The sequence below is a fragment of the Diabrotica undecimpunctata genome, chromosome 10, assembly GCF_040954645.1.
Source record: "Diabrotica undecimpunctata isolate CICGRU chromosome 10, icDiaUnde3, whole genome shotgun sequence".
Classification (NCBI taxonomy): Eukaryota; Metazoa; Arthropoda; class Insecta; order Coleoptera; family Chrysomelidae; genus Diabrotica; species Diabrotica undecimpunctata.
In genome coordinates this window covers 45,069,691-45,091,280 of record NC_092812.1, presented here as the reverse complement: position 1 = coordinate 45,091,280, position 21,590 = coordinate 45,069,691, and the positions used below count along the sequence as shown (strand labels likewise).

The following is a 21,590-nucleotide window of genomic DNA, read 5'->3' as shown; positions in this document are numbered from 1 at the left end:
TTCATGATGTCGTACCGAATTTTTATAGGCTATTTCTTTATCTTTTGATACATTTGTTGTCTCACACAGTTCCTCGGGAACAATCGGATCTGCTTTTCCAAAAAGCAAATATTCTGGGCTATATCCGGTTACAGAATGATCTGTTTTATTGTATTCCTCTATACATTCTTCAGCTATTTTTGTCCATGCTCGAATTCTAGTTTCATTTTGTTTGCATCTTATTCTGTTAACTAATGTCTGATTAAGTCTTTCATTTAATCCATTCGAGAATGGACAGTCTACTGCTGTAAAAATTAATTGAATATTTAAATGTTTCATATGATTTCTAAATATTTTGGAATTAATTCCTGGATACTGATCTGTTAATAATGTTTTTATGGGGTGTTTATCTTGAATTTTGGCGATTAATTTTATGAAATCATCTGTGGTCTGATTTTTAGAAGTAATTGCAAACGCATATCTGGTGAAGTGATCTACAAGTAAGTGGAGGTATTTTTTTGTCGAACGATTGCCACCAAATCCTCCTATTGTATCTAAGGACATTATCTGAAAAGGTTCTTTTGCTGGACCCAATTGTGACAGAAGACCATATTTTGGACCGATTCTTGTTTTATTTTTACAGCAGATCTCGCATTTTTGACAGATATCCTTTGCTAGTGAATCTATATTCTTAATGTAGTAAAAATTTCTAATTTTGTTTGTTACTTTACCAGCACAAATATGACCATAAAATTTGTGAACTTTTGTTATTAACTCTTTTCCAAAATCTTTGGATAAAATTATTCTTTTTTCATTCTTCCTTAATTTATAAAATATATCTTGGTTCAAAATTGTTCCTCTCATTGTATCTATAACTTGTCGATTATTATTTTGGTCTTGTTTTATCTCAGTTAATGTGACTAGGTTTACTGTTTTTATGAATGTTTCTGCATTTTTCATATTTTCCAACACTGGGTTTCTAGAAAGGCAGTCTGCTTCTACATTTTCTTTTCCAGGTTCATATTTAATGTCGAAGTCAAATTGTGAAAGAAAATGTGTCATATCTCCTAATTCTTCATCTGGTCTTGTACGAAGTTCTCTTCCCTCAAGGGGTTTATGATCAGTAATAACGAGAAATTTTCATCCCATTAGCCAGTATTGCCAAAATTTTATTGCTTCTTTAATTGCCAGGCATTCTAAAAAAATAGCCTTTTTATTTTTTTGATATTTGTTCAATTTTTTTGAAAAGTATGCTACGGGTTTCATTTCTCCATCTCTTTGTTTTTGTTTCAGAACCGCACCAATTCCTAGAACACTAGCATCTGTATATATAGTTGTAGGAGCATTTGGGTTAAAAATGGCTAGTATAGGTTCAGAACAGAGGATATTCTTTACCCTATCAAAAGCTGTTTGGCAGCTTAAAGACCAGTGGAATTTGATATCTTTTCTAAGTAAATTATGTAGTGGCTCTAATAACCTAGCTGAATCTTTTATATATTTGTGGTAAAAATTTACTTTTCCCAAAAACTGTCTTACTTTTTTTCTCGTGTCTGGTGCTGGAAAATCTCTGATCGATATTAAATTATCATGTAACGGACGAACTGAATTGTGTCCCACAATGTGTCCCAAATATTTAACCTCTTCTCTTGCAAAATTACATTTTAGAAGTTTGAGCCTAAATCCCTCTTCAATAATTGCTTTCATAAGTCTTTCTATATGGTCTAAGTGTTCTTCAAATGATAATGAGAATATTAAAATGTCATCTATGTAGTTTATACAAAATGAATTTAAATTATGCTTCCTGATAATATTACTTAAAATTCTTTGAAATATTGCGGGAGATGTTTTAAGCCCAAAAGCTTATTCTGCTTTAAGCATTTCCATTGCCAATGACCACTTTGGGTAACGAAGGCTGTCTTGTATTTATCTTTTATCCGAACAGGAATACACCAAAAAGCAGAATTTATATCTAAAGTAGTAAAGAACCTAGCATTCCTTGTTTTGGTCAAAATCTCGTCAATTAAAGGAAAAGGTTGGGGTTCAGGAATAATTAATTTGTTTAACTCACGAAAGTCAATGCACAATCTTGTTTTAGATCCTTCATCTTTTTTAAAAGCCAATGTAACAGGTGCTGCAAAAGGTGAAGATGATTCTTCTATTAAATTTGCTTTTAATAATTGTCCTATTTGAAATTCTATCTCTTTTTGGTCTTCTATCGAGCATCTATAGGGTCTTTTTGCAACAAATTTATGTTCTAAAAGTTTAATTTGAGCTTCATTATTTTGAACCTGCCCAATGTCAAATTTATGTTTTGCAAAAATATTGTCATATTTATTTAGTAATATTTCTATTTTATTTTTCTGATATGACAATAAATGTTGTAATTTTGCTTCAAAAAGTTCTGTGGGAATTCCCTCATTAAAGTTTATGGAGTATTCTGTAATATTAATATTATAATTAAATTTTTCGATTTTTTCTTCAATTTTTCCGTATAATCTTTGATAAATCTCTAAATCAAAATCTTGTTTCATTTGAAAATTTAAAATAGAATCTAATCCGAGTAGAATATCGTACTCAAAATATTCATCATTAATTACAAAAAGATTAATATTTTTCTCAATTTTATTAATTTTCAGTTTTGCAATTAGTTTTCCTGTAAAATTTGTTCTGCCATTTATCGTTTTAAACATATTCCTATCTTCTTGAATATCTAATCCTAACTTCCTTGCCACCTTCGAATTCAGAAGAGTAACATTTGAGCCTGGGTCATAAACTCCACATAATTCTTTATCATTTAGGAATACTTTTAATTTGATCAATGGCAGCAAATCTAGTTTTTTTGTTCAGTTACTGTTTCATTTAATGTCTCCTGTATAGCAATATTATTAATATATTTAATATCATTTGATTTGTTTTCTTTTGTTACCTTTTTATATTTTTGCTTTAAACGGCATATTGCCTTTGACTTTGATAAACCACATCACCATCTGAATCAAAATAAATCTCCTTCAAATTGTCTTCTAATGCTATAGTACATGTTCTAAAGGATCCTCTTGTTTTTATAGATGTTAATATATTCTTCACTTTTTTCAGATGAAATAGTTCAGAATGATCAATTTGAAGTTATTTTTCAAAGGGGATTTCATAATAAAAACGGGACCCTGTTGGCTGCAGCCACTTAAATTTATATACATTTTTCTTACTATCACTACTGTTTGCTTCTATAGCCATGCAAATTCTCATTGATGTAAAATTTATTCTTAAATATCGTTTTATCCAAATAACGGCTTGGAAATTTATAGTTATCACTATATTTTTTTTTATCAGCTTAAGTTCTTGATTTATAAGTGTAATATCATACCCTTATTCATGTGAAGAGATAGCAGTTTGAATTCGTCTAAAAAGACTTTATTATCGTTAAAATTCTACAATATAAATTATTAACAATAATAACATAACTAAAATAACTTAACAAATATACAAACCTAAAAAGAGAATCAAGAACAATGCTATTTTTTACGCCATTAAGTAATTTGACAATTGTACCATACAATTTACAATATGTCAATGTCAATAAAACTTAAACAGTCATACAACCTAAAACTTTAAATAACTAAAAATAACTAAGCCCTGCTGTTTCACTTAAAATAAACATAGGTTTACTTTTACATATATATATATATATATATATATATATATATATATATATATATATTTCTGTTAAAGACTTTTATAATTTTGTTCTCCGGAATAATTTTCTCAATCATTTCCTCGTTTATGCTAAAATATATTTTTAAAATGTATATAGTATTAATAGTGAAGTATTTTATTAATTATATTTTTTTGTTGCAGGAAATCATCAAATATTTAACGATGGCCGAAATATCCACTAACATTTGTCTGCAACAGCAGAAGCCTCCATCTTCACCAGCAAGGACGTTAAATTTTTCAATAGCAAAAATCATGGAACCGGATAATAAATTAAGAAAATCGGATCCCGAACGAGGAAAGGATAATATACTTAACCTACCCCAGAGCTCGGCATTCGAATCAGCCTTTAAAAAATATGTTCCCAATGTACTTCGTTCCCCAGATTTTCTACAGAATTACCCTTTAGTCTATTATCACCCTAGTCAACTGATGTTAGGATCGGTATCTGTATACAGTTCGTCAGTAGTCCAAGAACCTTCCGAACAAACTGGTAGCAGTCCTTCAGTGAATCCTTTATCCCTCCACTTTAACCAAGTTAAAACAAGTCCTGTTGCAGTACAGTCAAAAACTACGTCCTCTTCAAATGTGAGTTCGCCCGTGCTAACACCGAAGCAGAAAAGTTTTGAATGTGGCGAATGTGGAAAAGTCTTCAATGCTCATTACAACCTTACTAGGCATATGCCGGTCCATACAGGAGCTAGACCATTTGTCTGTAAGATTTGCGGAAAAGGTTTTAGACAGGCCTCCACCCTCTGTAGACACAAAATTATCCACACGTCTGAAAAACCTCACAAGTGTCATACATGTGGAAAAGCCTTCAACAGGTCTTCAACACTTAACACGCATGCACGTATACATGCTGGATACAAACCTTTCATCTGTGAGTTTTGTGGAAAGGGTTTCCACCAAAAAGGAAACTACAAGAATCATAAACTCACGCATAGTGGAGAAAAAGCTTATAAATGTTCTGTATGTTCCAAAGCCTTTCACCAAATTTACAACCTCACTTTTCATATGCACACGCATAATGATAAGAAGCCTTTCACCTGTCGAGTCTGTGGGAAAGGCTTTTGCCGAAATTTCGATTTAAAGAAGCACATGAGAAAACTGCACGAAAATAGCGGAAATTGTATTGAATCAGATTGCTTATCGAGCACTTCACAAGGACCAACAAATGCTTCTTATTCAGCTGATAGGAATATTCATCACTTTATCAGTCCCTTCATCCGGCCTCCTATGACTGTCCCTGTATATTCATCAAAATTATTGTGACCTATATATTAAGTGTAAAATCTTTATAAAATACGTCATAAAATATTTTGTAATTTTAAAGTTTGTGTCTTTTCATAAGTATATTTGTACATTCAGTAAAACATGAAAAGAAAAAAGATAAATCATTTTTTAAATGTCACAAATTTAACGTTTACTTCTGTAGGTGGGCATAATTTAGACAACCATTAAGACCAAATTTAACTATGAGGGTTTGTGTACCAATATCTTACTCAGCCCTACTGGAACCAAATAGTAGAACCAATGACTGTGAATCAAAAGTTCTGGATATGTTACAATTAACTAAGTGTGTAACATTTCTAAATACTTTTCATTCATCACAGTATTAGCTCGATAAGAAGGAAAAATATTTTAGAGTTCAAAATATAATAAAAATATAAAAAGCTTCTAAAAGATTGTATTTATGAATAAGTATGGACAACTTCTTTTTCTTCAGGTTTTATCTTTGTTTTGAAATTCGGTCACCATCACAGGAATTTTAACCTTATAGGTGTACGAAATATTTAATGGAGCTGCAATCAAACCACCCATGACATTTTTCTTTCCACCTATACCCACTCGTCTTTCCACAATATGTTCTTGGATGATATTCTGCAGAAGTTGATACTTATTCCTCTACATAAGGTGTCCAAGATATTGCAGTTTACTGGTATACCTCTCTATATCCACAATTTAGATGCTTTTATTTTATTGTATCTATCTTATCTATCTTCATCTTACTGTAGCAGTACTTTTTATTATTTATTTTTTTTTATACTATACAGTGCAACCTTTACAGATATCTTTTTGCTTGTCTTTATCAGTAAAGTGTTCGTCATTTAGTCTGACCTTGTGATGAGTTTATATATATATATATATATATATATATATATATATATGCTGTGTAGCCACTGAGCGTATAGCCTGATACGGATTTTTCCCCCCGAGTTCTGGATTATCTTGCAAGATCTTTACAGTGGTATAAGACGTGCAAAGCAATCTGTTTATCTTTTACAGAGGACCGGGAGCGGCAAAAAGTCTCTACTGTTAAATCTCTATAACTCAAATGCTTTTTCAGCCTATAGTGTCCAGTCATCATTTACACCATTATTCTTATAACCATTCAGCCTGGCAGCAAATCTGCTGTAAATTTGTCTGACTCTTGCCTTTGATGCACGCTTTTGAATGTCATTGCGCAGTCGAACAGCCCTAGATGGTGTTTTGTCACACTTAGTAACTGAACTTTAACTGGTTACCGGCTATGAACTATATGAAGCAGAGGTTAATTCTTGGACCTCACCCCATTTTTTCCACACAGCTACTTACATCTTCCAAGAGGCATTGAAACCTTCTGCATCTGAGTATATGACCTGACTTATAAACGGAATCTTCACTTTTCACTTTCCTGTACACTGATGAAAATAGTCCTTGCAGTGATCTTATTTTAATAAAGGTGGCAATTGCAGTTTGTTGGTGTTAAACATTAGGTCCTCATTATTAGTAGGACAACACCAGTTGTCCACCTCTCAGGTCGTCTGTGTCATCATCAAGATGGTTTTTACAAAAACGTTCTTAGATCACGATTGCCAGGTCGTCGCCAAGGCAGTAAAAACCTTCCCTTAACAGTCTCGCTATTGTATTCCATTAGAATAGCTTACAAAATGGAGAGAGCGCTCTTCCCTATGTTTCGATCATCGATCAGTTTTTTGCATATTCACTTTCCTGAAATACCCCAAAATAAGGTCTAATAGGTCGCCCTGGCAAAAATTGATCAATTTTTTTTAAAGAATTTTTTTTTTAAACAAAATGTAACAATAAATTTTTTTGACTAGTATATGTATTTTTTTAATTTTTTGGATCAGTATGAACAAAAAAGATCTTTTGTAAGTTTTCTCTAAAGTTCAAGCCTTTTTCTGTCAGCTGCGGATAAAAATTATGAGTTTATTTTATTTTAAAACATTATTTTTTAATTGTTAATGCGCTCATGCGGATGGGCGCTCATTTGTACAATGAGAATTCAAACCAGCAAAATGTATGCTATATATTATCTTGTTTCTCTTTTTTATAAACGCTGCATCATAAGTGCCCGTCCTGTCATACTGTCATAAGCGCTTCATTAACGATTAAAAAACAATGCTTTAAAATGAAATAAGTTTAATATATTTATCGGGAAATGGTAGAAGTTGAATCTTGAATTTAGGTCCTTGGTGGACTCAAAAATAATATTTCTTACTTGTGTTTATAACTCGAAAACGATCAAGTATACAGAAAAATTATAAGAGACCTATTTTACCCAGACTGATCCAAAAAATTTAAAAAATGTTACCCGGATCGAGCTATTCGCCAGAGCGACCTCTTGAACCTTATTTTGGTGTATCTCATGAAAGTCATTATGTAAAAAAATTCATGGGAATATTTTTCCTAATGATTCCGAGCATTTCGCCTTGTCTATAATATTTCATCGGATATATACAGGAGTTTGTTATTGATTTTGGTTGCGTCGTTTTAACTGCATGTAAAACATGTGTATTCTATTAAGAAGACTTTTGTAAAAACATGTGACGTAAGGCACATGTTGGACAGTTAAAAAACCGAAGATCAGTGAATGCAGATTCAGCACAAAAATACTTAGTACGATCCAAGATCGAAAGAATGTAAAAAGAATTAACACCAGAGAATATGACCCAACATAGGAAAAATGTCAGAGAGAATGAATTAATTAATTAATAAAAAACTTAACCTTCTTCCAGGGATTTCGCAAACTACTCTTCATAGTTAAATATACAGTGTAAAGTCAATATTAACTTTACAAAGCTACTAGAAATAATTTGATTTATTAGTTAAACACCTTATTACGACTTTTCCAATAGTTCCTATTTATTATAACACCTTTTTTTATAAAATTATTATTTCTTTGAATAAACTGTGAATGTACAAATAACCTAGTGACAAACACAAACATTAAAAGTGTGGTGATAATCTGATTGGACTCTCTTTCGAGAATGTTTTGATCTCTTTTTGATGTGCAATATCTAAAAATACCAACTATATGATCTACGCGTCTAAAATCTCTTATTGCTTAGGTATACGTTGTAAAAATATGTATTTAGTATCTAGTAATATAATCAAATGAATGTTATTTAATAAAAATTAAAAAGTGTTTTATTTCGATATAGTTTTACTCTCGCCAAAATCACGCCCACGACTAATTCTGTGAAATATGGCAAATTTAATGTATATTTATCGAGACTCATAAAAAAACATGAAGTCAACATTATGGTCTAGGAATAAAACACGAAAGACGAGACCGATAAATTCAATATTGTCAAGAGAAAGAATTAGTCATCACAAATACCTTTTATCAATTACCTACCACCAAGTAGACTTCATACATGGAGTGCACCAGGAGACAACTAAAATAATCTGATGAGAAACCAAAACGATTGCATTTTTTAAGTGAACTGCAATGATTGCTGTGTCGTCTGCATATGTGGCTGTGATGATGTTTTGACTTGTAGAAAGATCTGCTTTGTAGAATGGGTAGAGAAGGTTTTACAAGAAGTTCACTCAAACCTGTACATTATCTGACAACTGCTCCAAACCATTCCCGATAAAATAAAGACTTGCTTACAAACATGGCGAATTAAAGTAAACGATAGCAAGTCAGTACATATAACGTTCACTAATCGAAAAGGTACATGCCCAACCGTCTAATTAAATAACCAAGTACTACAACAAAAGGATGATGTAAAATACCTAGGTATGTACTTGGAGTGCAGATTAACGTGGAAGAAAAACATATTCATGAACAGTTAGGTCTGAAACTCAGTAAAAAAATAGGAAAAAGGTTACAACTGAATTTGTACAATACAATTCTAGTATACAAGTCAGTGAAGCTATGGAATCCAACTGTGGGGAACTGCGTTGAGATCCAATATCGACATCTTCGAGATATTCCCATCGAAGACCTTTCGCATTATCACAAATTCACCGTGGTACATGCCCAATGAGTACATTATTCGCGATCTTCAAATGAAGACTGTCAAAGAAGATTTTAAATTTTAAATTTTCAAAAATGTTTTAATTTATTATACACATATATTAGAGAGCCACAAATAATTTTGTTACTAAAATTATGATTTAATAGATTATTGTCACTGGACAGTAAGTCCCTGCAACACCCTGCAAGTCTCTTGAAATTTAAATAAACAATTTGCTTATTGTAATTATGATTATAGATTGTAAATAAATGGAACGTTAAAAAAATTATTTCTTGTTGACAAAAGATTTAAAAATGGAATTAAAAGCGTAAAAACATATCCTAGTGCTGATGGAGACTCCAACCACAATTTACTTCTTGCCAACGTTAACATTAAAATGAAAAAATAGCAGAAAAAAGAAAAGTTGAGACTAGATTTGTCTAAGTTTGAGGGTGAAAAATGTCCAAAACAAATAAATAAAGCAATTGCACTAGCATCTACAGAAGCTTTAAAAAAGATATTAAAGGAGCATGTTAAAAAGAAAACTGAATAGTTGAAGATAAAGTACAAAAATATGTATTGGATGATAGGTAGGTACTCTCAACTTTCCATCCTGAACAAAGTACTGCTTTACAAACAGATATTGAAACCGGTGTGGACCTATGGCCTACAATTATGGGGCTGTATAAAAAAAAGCAATTATAGAAATTTAGAAACGCTCCAGAACCGAATACCAAGGAATATTGTAGGTGCTCGTTGGTATGCTCGAAATGATGATTTACGTAGAAGTCTTAAAGGCGAATCTATTCCAAATGAAATTAAGAAAGTCGCCAGGGGACATGAAGAGAGGCTCCATAAGCATCCCAACCACGAAGTACTTTAGCATCTAGTCAACCAACCCCAGATACAAAGGCTGAAGAGGACTAAACCGTTCCAGCTTGTATAATGTGTGAAGTTGTGCAATGCTTAGTTAGTGTTGTGCATTGTAGCCACAACAAGCACGTGAGCAGTTAGTGAAAAGCAGAGTTAGTGCTGTGCTGTGTAGCCTCAACAAAGAAGTGGGCATTTCATGCCAAAAAAGCTAGGATGAACCAGATGACATCTAGCTTACAATCAATCTTAGAAGAATTAGATTAAAGCAAAAATGCTGATAAATCTTGTAGATTATGTGTATTCTTATTGTTTCAATAAAAAAAAACAATGCCTGGAACGAAATGAAGGCAGCAATACTTAACGCTGGTGAAACGTTTGTGGGTAGAAAAGAACCAAATGTCAAAAAAGACTGGATGACTGACCAGTACTCCTAGAAGAAAAACGAAAATACATAAATACAAATAACGATAAACACAAGCAAATGAAGAAACTAGTAAAAACGGAGATTAAGAAAGCTAAAGAACGCTGTATGGATGAAAATTACAAAAAAATAGAAGAATTTAATATGAAACAAGACACACATAACCTACATAAGAAATTGAAGGACATTACGAGTAATACACGGAAGAGCATACCACAAGTTATAAGAAACTCCAATGGAGATATTCAATTATCAGAAGAAGAAAAATAACAAACTTGTCAGAAATCAAGAACTTATTCACAGAATAGAAAAGAAAAAAGTAAAACATTATCATAACTAATGAAATTATACAAATTCTAATAGGTTTAACAGGCAACTAAAAACTCAAAAAGTGTTAAAGCGCCAGGTCCTGATGAAATTCCAGTAGAAACATTAAAAATCCGGACTGACGCAAATATAGAGTGTCTAACTAATTATAAAATTAGACACTCTATATTTGCGTCATTCAGGATTTTTAATATATTAAATAATTATAACATTATTTAATAAAATATACCACAACGGTCAAATTCCTGATGAATGGTTAAAATCTATCTTTTTACCCTTACTCAAAAAAGTAATCCTAAATCTTGCGATGAATACCGATTAATTAGCCTCATGAGCCATGCTTTAAAATACTTCTTAAAGTGATTTAACAGCGTATATATAAAAAATGTTAAGAACAATTAAACACCACACAGTTTGGATTTAGTGGTGGAATGGGAACAAATATGCTGGGAATATAATAAAAACGTATTCATATGTTATATAGATTTTGAAAAAGCGTTGTTTAATATGGTAAACTCATACATGCATTAAAACACATACACCTAGATCCCAAGGATATTAATTTATTCAAAAATGTATACTACAATCAAACGGCGGTCTTACGAGTGGAAGATAGTGAGAAAAACCAAGTAGAAATTCAAAGAGGAGTCAGAAAAGGATACGTACTGTTCCACAATTATTTAATGTGTACTGCTAACTAATATTTCAGGAGCACTACGGGAAAGAACTGAAGGTGTAAGTATTGGAGAGAGCATCATTAATAATATAAGATTTGCAAACGATACCGCAATCATGGCAGAAAATTTAGACGATTTATAAATTCTTATGGAAATCATTAATAAAGAAAGCAAATAGATGGGACTAACAGTGAATACAGATAAAAGCAAATACATGGTGATCTCAAAAACCCCTGTCGGCAACATACCTCTAATATTGGAGGGTAAACCTTTAGAGAGGTTCGACAAGTATAAATACCTCGGAATAATTGTAAACTCACAGTTAGATCAAGATGAAGAGATAAAGCTCAGAATTGAAATAGCTCGAAAATAATTTAATGTAATAAGCACTACGGGAAAGAACTGAAGGTGTAAGTATTGGAGAGAGCATCATTAATAATATAAGATTTGCAAACGATACCGCAATCATGGCAGAAAATTTAGACGATTTATAAATTCTTATGGAAATCATTAACAAAGAAAGCAAATAGATGGGACTAACAGTGAATACAGATAAAAGCAAATACATGGTGATCTCAAAAACCCCTGTCGGCAACATACCTCTAATATTGGATGGTAAACCTTTAGAGAGGTTCGACAAGTATAAATACCTCGGAATAATTATAAACTCACAGTTAGATCAAGATGAAGAGATAAAGCTCAGAATTGAAATAGCTCGAAAATAATTTATAAAATACAAGTCAATATTAACAAAAAAGAAATTGTGTATTGTTATATTGAGGGTCGTCGAATGTTATGTATGGTTGCAACTGCTATATGGGGTAGAAACTTAGACTCTGAAAGCCAAATCCGTAAAAAAATTGGAGGCATTCGAAATATGGCTATATAGGCGTATTCTTAAAATTCCTTGGACTGCAAAAGTCTCAAACGAAAAAGTGTTAAGACAAAATTGAACATGGCAGAAAGCTTATGAACACAATTAAAATAAGAAAAACATCGTATCTGGGCCACACACCTACAACGGTAAATACTCTTTTCTACACATCATCATGCAAGAAAGAGTAGAGGAAGGAAAAGGCTTAGGAAGAAAGAAGAAATCTTGGCTTAAGAATATCAGAGATTGGACTAACCTCAGTGTTGACCAGATATTTCATATTGCAAAAGATAGTGAAGAGTTTAAAGAAGTGTTTGCCAACCTTCGTTAGAAGAGGGTATAACAGAAAGAAGAAGCTTCACATATTGATTTCATCGGTGTCATCAGTGCCAATATTTTAGCTCAAAAAAAATGTAGAGTGTTGTACCATACTGTGCTTTTTAAGGCCCCAATAATATTTAGCCGTGTCTATATCTGTACAGTAGTGAGACTGGCTATACACGTCTTTACTTTCTTTTTTCTCAATCACAGTAATGTGCTTGCCTTTGTAATATAGAGTATCTGAGGGGCACACCAAAAGCAGCTACAGAAATCTAATTAAATCCTCATATAAAGCACAGTTTTTATGATAGCTGATAATCTTTAACGTAATGTCATAAAGCAGTGACAGTAAAAGAATTGCAAAATCATTTCAAAATATTTGTCTTATATGTTGCAGTAATTGTAATAAACCAATAATGTGGGTACCTACATAATGTTCAGATATAAAATATGCATTGCCTGCGCATTTTAGGTCTCGGTAACAATTTTCAAACTGATTTTATTATGATATTTTTATACCAATTGATTTGAAAATGTGTATGCTCACTTCTGTTACTATTCTGAGAAGCGTCAAGTAGAGTTTTCCTCAAAATTTTCCAAAAAAATTTCGGTAAATGAAAATTTTCGTAATTTTTAAAGGTAAAATCTAATTTGTAGAATCCTTTCGATTTTCTGTAAGTTATAACATGATCTTTTTCCAAAAATTTTCAAACGATTTTTCCGATAAAAAAAAAATTAGAAAAACTTTTCTAAAACATTTGATAAAACTCTACGTCATCGTCTGAATCTTTTATAGAATATTTTGTAGTTTTAAAATGATATTATGATAATGTTTTTTTTTCAAAATAAAGTCATATTTTCTTTACAAATCACATTTTTTTCTTAAATATAAATATTTTACGAATTAATTTTTAATTGAATAAATGTTTGATATTTGATATTTTATTAAATTAAAGTAATTTTATAATGTTAACCATTAAATATTTTTTGTATAACAAATAGTAATTTTACTTATTTTTTATTACAATAAAAAGGTTTTTAAATTTATATTACATAAATAATGGTTGTTCAGATATAAGAAAAATTTGATTTATTATTACATTAATAATCAAATACAAAATATATTATTTCTATTTATCAATAGGTAAAATTCAATTTGTAGAATTCCTTTAACATTTTACAAATAATTATTAATAAAAATCAATTTAATAGTGGAATTATCAATTTTTTAAGTTTTGAAATTTACTTTGTAGATATTTTCAATATTTTTTTTAACTTTTAAATTGATTGAATTTTTTTTCATTAGTTAATTATAATCTTACAAATTCTGTTTGGACATTAATTTTGCATCATTATTATTTTAAAATATTAAAATAATAATGATGCGCGTTCCATCTAGATCAGTAATTCTAGACGCATGCGCTAAATGTAATAAGTATCAAGATGCTTTTATCCAACTTGGTGAAACTGACTTCGATTGTAATGAAGTTTTTGAAACCTTAGAAACTTTCATATGTCACTTATATGGAACAGGACTGACGAGAACAATTCCAAAAAGAAAAGTAAGATATGTCAGATTTTCACTATTTAACCGGCAGTATAAGTTGCATGATGTAAACGAGCCTTTAAAAAAAACTAAAAAATTTCGATGCTTCAAGCTTATCACCATGTCAAGATGAATTACACCAACATCTACTGCGAGCCCATTATATTTCAAATATTTGGACAAATGCTCATAAAAAAGTACCAACAGAATTGATTGTTGAAGAACATGGTTGGGAGTTTTAAGATGAAACATATAAATTCAAATGGTTTAGTGGACCTCAGATGCCAGAATCAGTTCGAGAAGTAGTGATTGAAAATGAAGCAGATAATGAATGTGATATTATTGAAAGTGAAAGTGACGAAGATGATGAATGTGATGACATCAATGAGAGTGAGAAAAATGACGAAATTTTTAAAGTTTTTCTAATTTTTTTTTTCTTATCGGAAAACTCGTTTGAAAATTTTTGGAAAAAAATCATGGTATAACTGACAGAAAATCGAAAGGATTCTACAAATTAGATTTTACCTCAACAAATTACGAAAATTTTCATTTACGGAAATTTTTTTGGAAAATTTTGAGGAAAACTCTACTTGACGCTTTTCAGAATAGTAACAGAAGTGAGCATACAAATTTTCAAATCAATCGGTATAAAAATATCATAATAAAATCAGTTTGAAAATTGTTACCGAGACCTAAAATGCGCAGGCAAGTGGTACATTTGACCCCGTTTTATGGCTCTCTGTACCAACCCAGCTGTCCGCTCTTTTGGATTTAGAGTTTTTAGGGGCTAAATAATAAGCCATGAAAATGGCGGACATATTACTTATCGTTAATTTTTCCCCAAAAAATTGCAACTTCACCCCTGTCCGCCACCCCTTATGTATCCACTCTCGCGTCCGCCCTTTGGGATTTCGTCTAGTTATACCAAGATCTTACTCTGGGCAAATTTTCAGCCATATTATCGATCGTTAATTTTTCCGAAAAAAATTTCAACTTCATCCCTGTATAGCCACCCCCTGTACCACGAGGGGCGTCCGCCTGTAAGGCAAAGTCTTAACCCAGTTACAATGAATATATTCCAATAGAGACATGTCATATTACTGATCAGTTCAAAATTTCGGCTCTATCTCTCCGACTATAAGGCAAGCTCCTCTTTCCTTTAAAGGAGACAGATAGTTGAACGATATTTTATACAATGTCTATCACCGGGTATGGATTTATTTTTGTCCAAGTTTTATATTGGTCCACTATTTCAAATGCAGTTCAAACAGACATATATTAAATTGTATGTTCCGTTTTAAATTGGTTCAATCTGTATATATATATATATATATATATATATATATATATATATATACATAAATAATTTGTCGTCCTTGGCTACGAATAACTTTTCTGAAACTACTCATGTTTTAACGTCTTTGCTAAAACAACAGAAATTAAAAATTAGTTCACAGAAAGACTTGTTCAGTAAAGCTATAATTTGTTTTGATAAGATTTTATATACCATTTAAAATCAACATTTTTATTATTAAAGTTAACATAGCATCATAAATACAATTTTAATTTATAAAAAATTTAATAAAATAAATGCATACCTTACTTTTAAATAAATTATATCACTGCACAAAATATTTTTAAAAAGTCACTAAACTCACAATTAAAACTAAAAACTATCATAATTAATTGTAAAAGATTCAAATTTTACTGCACTATTAAAAGATTTGTAGTAGAAATTTGATAGCTGAAACTTTCAAGATAATTAGTACATTTATTTCAATTTTATAAATAAAAGGCAGATATCGAGGACAGTTTTTTTATTAAATCTTGCCCAAGTACTTTTAACTCTCAGGGCATCTTCAGGGGCATTTGGTCAAAAATTGTTGGCTATCTAGCACATCAATGAATGTTATAAACATTTAAATACATTTACACAAAAACTAACACTAGACAAAGGATAAACAGTTTAAAATTTTTTAAAACTGTCTGTAAATGTATTTAAATGTTCATGTCATTCATTGATGTGCTGGATTGCACATCATTAAAAATGAAAAATTTTTAAACTTTGTCCAGTGTTAGTTTTTGTGTAAATGTATTTAAATGTTTATAACATTTATTGATGTGCTGGATAGCCAACAATGTTTGACGAACTGCCCTTGAAGATGCTCTGAGAGCGAAATTACTTGGGCAAGATTTAATAAAAAAACTGTGCTTGATATCTACCTTTTAGTTGTAAAATTTATATATTCGAGCATTCAACTATATATTATTTAAATTCATTTCAGAAGTAAACTTGTGTTCTGCGTCGAAATGACTCACAGCTCTTTAGAAAATTTATTACCTCTACCTAGACTTCGGTATCTCTAAAGATTTCTTACACCATATTTCGGGCAACCCTCCATTCCAATTGGCGGCATTCTAGCTTTGGCATGGATAATTTTTGCACGTTGGACTCATGCATGTGTAATATTTCCCATAAATCTTGGTAGTTGGGTTGGTTATGGGCAATGTCTTTTGTTACCAGATAGACAAAGTAACGTGATGCATCTTGGACTTTCAAAGCTTTTCCGGTAGCTGGTAGTTGGCATTTAATACGGGCCGAAATGATATGGATCATTGAATAGTTATCTGGAAGTGCTAGTAGATCTTGATTTACTGAGGTGAGGTTAGGTACTTCTTGGATTTCCACTTTTTCATCTACGTCGTGGTCTTCTTTGAATGGCGCCAGCCGGTTATGGTGGACTGTCATCGGTTTTCCGCTCGGAATCTAGCTTTTTCGGTAGATAACATCGTTAATGTTTTCCTTAATAAAGTACGGATCTTCTCAGAACTTCTCCAACTTGGGAAAACAACTCTTTCACTTCTTTGGATTGTGGAGCCAGACTTTGGCCTTCATCTTAAAACATCCATTTTTGGCTTGGGCATCGTACTGTTTCTTCATTTGGTCGCTAGCGATCTGAAGATGGGAACGGATTATCTAGTGCGTATCATTAAACTTCACCAGCTACATCTTCTCTAGCTCTAGTTTGATATCTAAAGTCTAGATCACAAGGTAGTCCCATCTTGCGTTCAAATAGGATTTTTACGGGTGTTTGGCCCGATGATTTATTAACAGCGGCTCTGTGGGCCATTGCAAAGAACAGAAGGCATAGGTCCTAGTCTCGCTGGTGATTGGACACCATTTTTGGCAAAGATTGCCAATTCATTTGCTCTACCATTCCATCCGATTGCGGGTGATATGTTGTAGTTCTTGTTTTCTTCATTCCTAGTCTGTCTAGATGCCCTGGAGTAGATCGCTCTCGAAGTTTCTTCCTTGGTCACTATGATCCAAAGTCACCCCAAATCAGCTAGTGTACTCTTTGATCAACACATCTGCAATAGTGGCGGCTTTCTGGTCTAGAATTAGGTAGATCTCGAACCACTTTGTCAAGGGATCCAATACGACCATGTCTAAAGCTATTTTCTTTACACTGACGAAGTACTTCGGCTATTCTGCTCTCTGGAATCACCAACTGTGTTCTATTTTCCAGTACTCGTTTAAGCAAGCCGTCTTACATGATAAAGGAGTCCCACTGGGCCCAATACGTTTTAACTACTGAGCATAGATTTGACATGTCTTGTGCCAAGACGGTTTTCTTCATTTTCTTTTCGAATTTTCTGTAAAACTGGATATTTTCCTTGTTCTTCTCTGATCTAAGTCCATGAGGCCAAGTCAAATTGGTATTAACACACACCTTCAATTATGAACATTGATAATTTAAGATCATTAATAATTTCTATTTTAAAATATTTTTGAAAACGATTTCCGGATTGGAAATCGAAACGTCAAAATAATCCCCTTGAACATTCTCGCATAAAGACCGCTGTAATCTTCTATCATAAAAACTGTGCTACTATGCATTTCCAAATCGGAAAGGAAGAAGAAGTGTAGAATGCCACTTATAAAGATGGAGGCAATAGATGTGTAATCATTGAAATAAAGAATAAGAGGAAAAATTGTTGCAATATCCACACAGAATTAAAAGTGAACTTCAAAATCACGGGATAAATAATTCTCGATGCAACGTCAAATTAATTGAGTGGTGTAACATATAATCACTACAAAATAACAAACATTTCCGAACATAATAAAAAGGGATACATTTTGAATATTAATCACTCATTGAATAATCTCCTATCTGACTGGTATATGATGTTTTCAATCAGGATATTAAATTATCATAAGTGGCCTCTTGAAGCATCTCCGGCGTTGCCCCTTGCTTGTTCCTGGTTTAAACCGTAGGGTGCGTGTGCTATTACGAGTTAATAGTATCTTTTTTAAACGGATATTCACTAATCAACTTTTGATTGAAGCTGCATCTGTATTAAGTTATTGCCCGCCTCCGCAATAATCCGGAAGTAAAATTAAAAAACCCCCATAAATAAATTGTGTTCAAGCATGTATTTATTGAAACGTACGCCAGTTTATTGGGGGCAATTTAGGAGAGGAGGAAGAATATATTTCATACCCTAAGGTAATAGTTCTTCTTTTTCGTCATTGATTTTTTAATTTCACACTTAAAATACTACGGAAGACTAATTACAAAGTAATACATATATATATATATATATATATATATATATATATATATATATATATATATATATATATATATATATAGAAAATGGAAAAGAAGGATAATGCGAGTGAATAATAAAAGTAAAAAGTAATGGCAAGTCTCGCAAAACAGAAAACCAAAAATGGTATATCGATGGAAGGCAACCGTATATACGTATTTCTGACTATTGGTCGTCTTCAGTACGGTGCAGCCAAGTTAGAATAGGAGCATATTAAATTGGGAAAGGATCGCTATATATAGGAAAAAAATTATTTTTTATTAAAAAGTAATGAATAATTTTAGATTCGAGATCTAATACTGCTAACAATTCGATCAATCATTTCCTGTGGCAGATTTTTCCATTCTTCTCTATAGGCAAGTTCAGTATGGGCTTTAGGAGGATTTCTCAGGACATCAAATGGTGTCTGGAGACATCACAAGCCACTCTAAATAGCGAATACCTTATGTCTCAAGATAATCATTAACCGCTTAAATCCTATTCTGGGCGGGCGTTATCATCCATAAATACAAAAATTTCCCCTACAGTTCCTCCCCATAATCTCACATGAGGCTCTAAAATTAGTGTGACGTACTTTTGTCCTCTTGTTGACTCTCGCCAAACACGAATTAGCCGGCTATCACTATTTAAACAGATCCTGATGTCGTCTGAAAAAAGTACAAAATTTTAAAACTGTTTAGGGAGCTGTATGTGTTCTTGAGCCCACTGGAGGCGGTGCAAAACATGTCTAGGTTGTAGCTGAGAGACTGTTCTTCGACGACTTCTCAAATCTGACCTTAAAATTCTTCTTCTTATTGTAGCAAATAATACTCTGACTCATTTAGCATGTCTGAAGTTTCTTTGGAGGGCTGGTACATACATAGAAAAATTTTTTTGAATAGAAATTTTGATATATCTATTCTGTTGCTCATTGATAACTCAGGGTCTACCAGATCGAGCTCTATTTTGTATCGAATTTGTCTCCAGAAATCTATTTCATATCCGTGAGATATTACCCTGCGAAACACACACTCTTTCCGTTACACCTTGAATGGCCTTCTTCTAATTAGGGCGATAATTTAGGCATGGTCCAACTAAGATATTAAATTATGATTCATTATTATTAATTTTTTCACAAATTTTACCAAAATAAATTTTTCAAATGTTTACACCTTGGCAATACCAGATCAATTAAATGGGTATTTAAATAAAATAGAAAACAAAAAAAGGTGTGTTTTATATGAAAAAGGTCTATTAAATATGTGGTAAGGATACGGATTTATAAAAGTAGAATAATAGTACGAAGCAATGAAAAACAATGAGATGGGGTGAAATCCCTTTCACACTGTAACTCTTGAAGATCTGTCAGATAAGAGGAGAAAAGAAAAACAAGTTACGATGTTAACCATTTCATATATTCGCGGCAATTTTTCGTATTGTATTTACAAAACAGCATCAACCCATATCTGTAAGAACAAAGCTGCTCTTAGAAGGAAAAACAGTTCTTTTAAATTAAAAGGAGAATGCCGATTAAAAAAATGGCATCTTAATATAGAGTAAGAAGAGATAATTATTATAAAAAGGTGACTTACATGTGAAGTAATACATTCCGTTGGTAAAAAAGCAACCCAGTTTTACTGGGTTGCTTTTTGGTTTTACTGTATATATATATATATATATATATATATATATATATATATATATATATATATATATATATATATATATATATATATATATATATATATATATATTCGGATAAGTTTCCGCGGTCAGATAAATGAAAATTACTGAGTTCTCGGGAAGAACCGCGTTGAGAATTTAAAACTCGACGTTTCGGCACCCATTTTGGAGCCATTATCAAGAGTGATACGGTTCGGTTCGAGTTCGGGGTCTCAATCTGCCTACTCCCCTCACTCGAGACGTACCAGTATCGTGTTCTATATTGCAAGAACTGTCTCTCGGCACTGAGGTCTCAATCTGCCTACTCCTCAGTGTCGAGTGACAACCGGTCTTACCCTGTGTGGCTGCTTTTATACTCGCTGTATGCGCGGGAACGGTATGGGCTGACGTGGTCTGGACTGACGTCCACAAAATAGATTTCGAAAAAGCAAAAACCATCGCTCCCATCCGCTCATTAAAAGCGAGAATCATTCGTGAAGCTATCGAAATCGAAAAACGGCCTAAAAGCTTGAACACGCGCGATGACGCGAAACGATTGCCGGCAACATGGCGACCCCTGCTTCAGCGACCTCCCGCCCACACCGCTCAGGCCACGTCAGTCCAGACCACGTCAGCCCATACCGTTCCCGCGCATACAGCGAGTATAAAAGCAGCCACACAGGGTAAGACCGGTTGTCACTCGACACTGAGGAGTAGGCAGATTGAGACCTCAGTGCCGAGAGACAGTTCTTGCAATATAGAACACGATACTGGTACGTCTCGAGTGAGGGGAGTAGGCAGATTGAGACCCCGAACTCGAACCGAACCGTATCACTCTTGATAATGGCTCCAAAATGGGTGCCGAAACGTCGAGTTTTAAATTCTCAACGCGGTTCTTCCCGAGAACTCAGTAATTTTCATATATATATATATATATATATATATATATATATATATATATATATATATATATGTATATATTATATATATATATATATATATATATATATATATATATATATATATATATATATATTAATATCAAAGAATTAATAGAAAGAATATATAAAAGAAAGGCTAGAAAACAGACAAAAGCACGAGGATATAAACAAAGAATGGAAAGCGTCTCAAATCAACTGCAGGACAGTGGTTCGATGAAGAGAGTCGTAACATAACAGAGAGGAAAAATAATGCATATCAACGACTACAACAACGACATAGAACACGAAAGGCAGAGGAGGAATATAGAACGCCAAGGAGTGAAGAGAAGAATACATAGCAGAAAGAAAACAGAACACATAGAAAAAGAACTCATAGAAAAAAATGGAAGAACTAAATAAACCATCAGAAAACA

At 32.4% G+C, this 21,590-nt stretch overlaps 2 protein-coding genes across 2 annotated transcripts in view; one reads left to right on the top strand and one right to left on the bottom strand.

Annotated features, from left to right (window-relative positions):
- LOC140452425 (uncharacterized) overlaps nucleotides 1-5,824 on the top strand; it is a 98,404-nt gene extending 92,580 nt beyond the window's left edge. Inside the window, exon 2 of the mRNA XM_072546676.1 lies at nucleotides 3,832-5,824. Coding sequence (XP_072402777.1) covers nucleotides 3,853-4,962 — 1,110 coding nt within the window. The 5' untranslated portion in view covers nucleotides 3,832-3,852 and the 3' untranslated portion in view covers nucleotides 4,963-5,824. The remainder of the gene's footprint in view (nucleotides 1-3,831) is intronic.
- A 10,528-nt stretch (nucleotides 5,825-16,352) lies between these two features.
- On the bottom strand, nucleotides 16,353-16,727 carry LOC140451700 (ADP-ribose glycohydrolase OARD1-like). The gene has a single exon (XM_072545543.1). It carries the CDS (start codon nucleotides 16,725-16,727, stop codon nucleotides 16,353-16,355), a length of 375 nt encoding a protein of 124 aa, XP_072401644.1.
- Nucleotides 16,728-21,590: the final 4,863 nt, after the last annotated feature.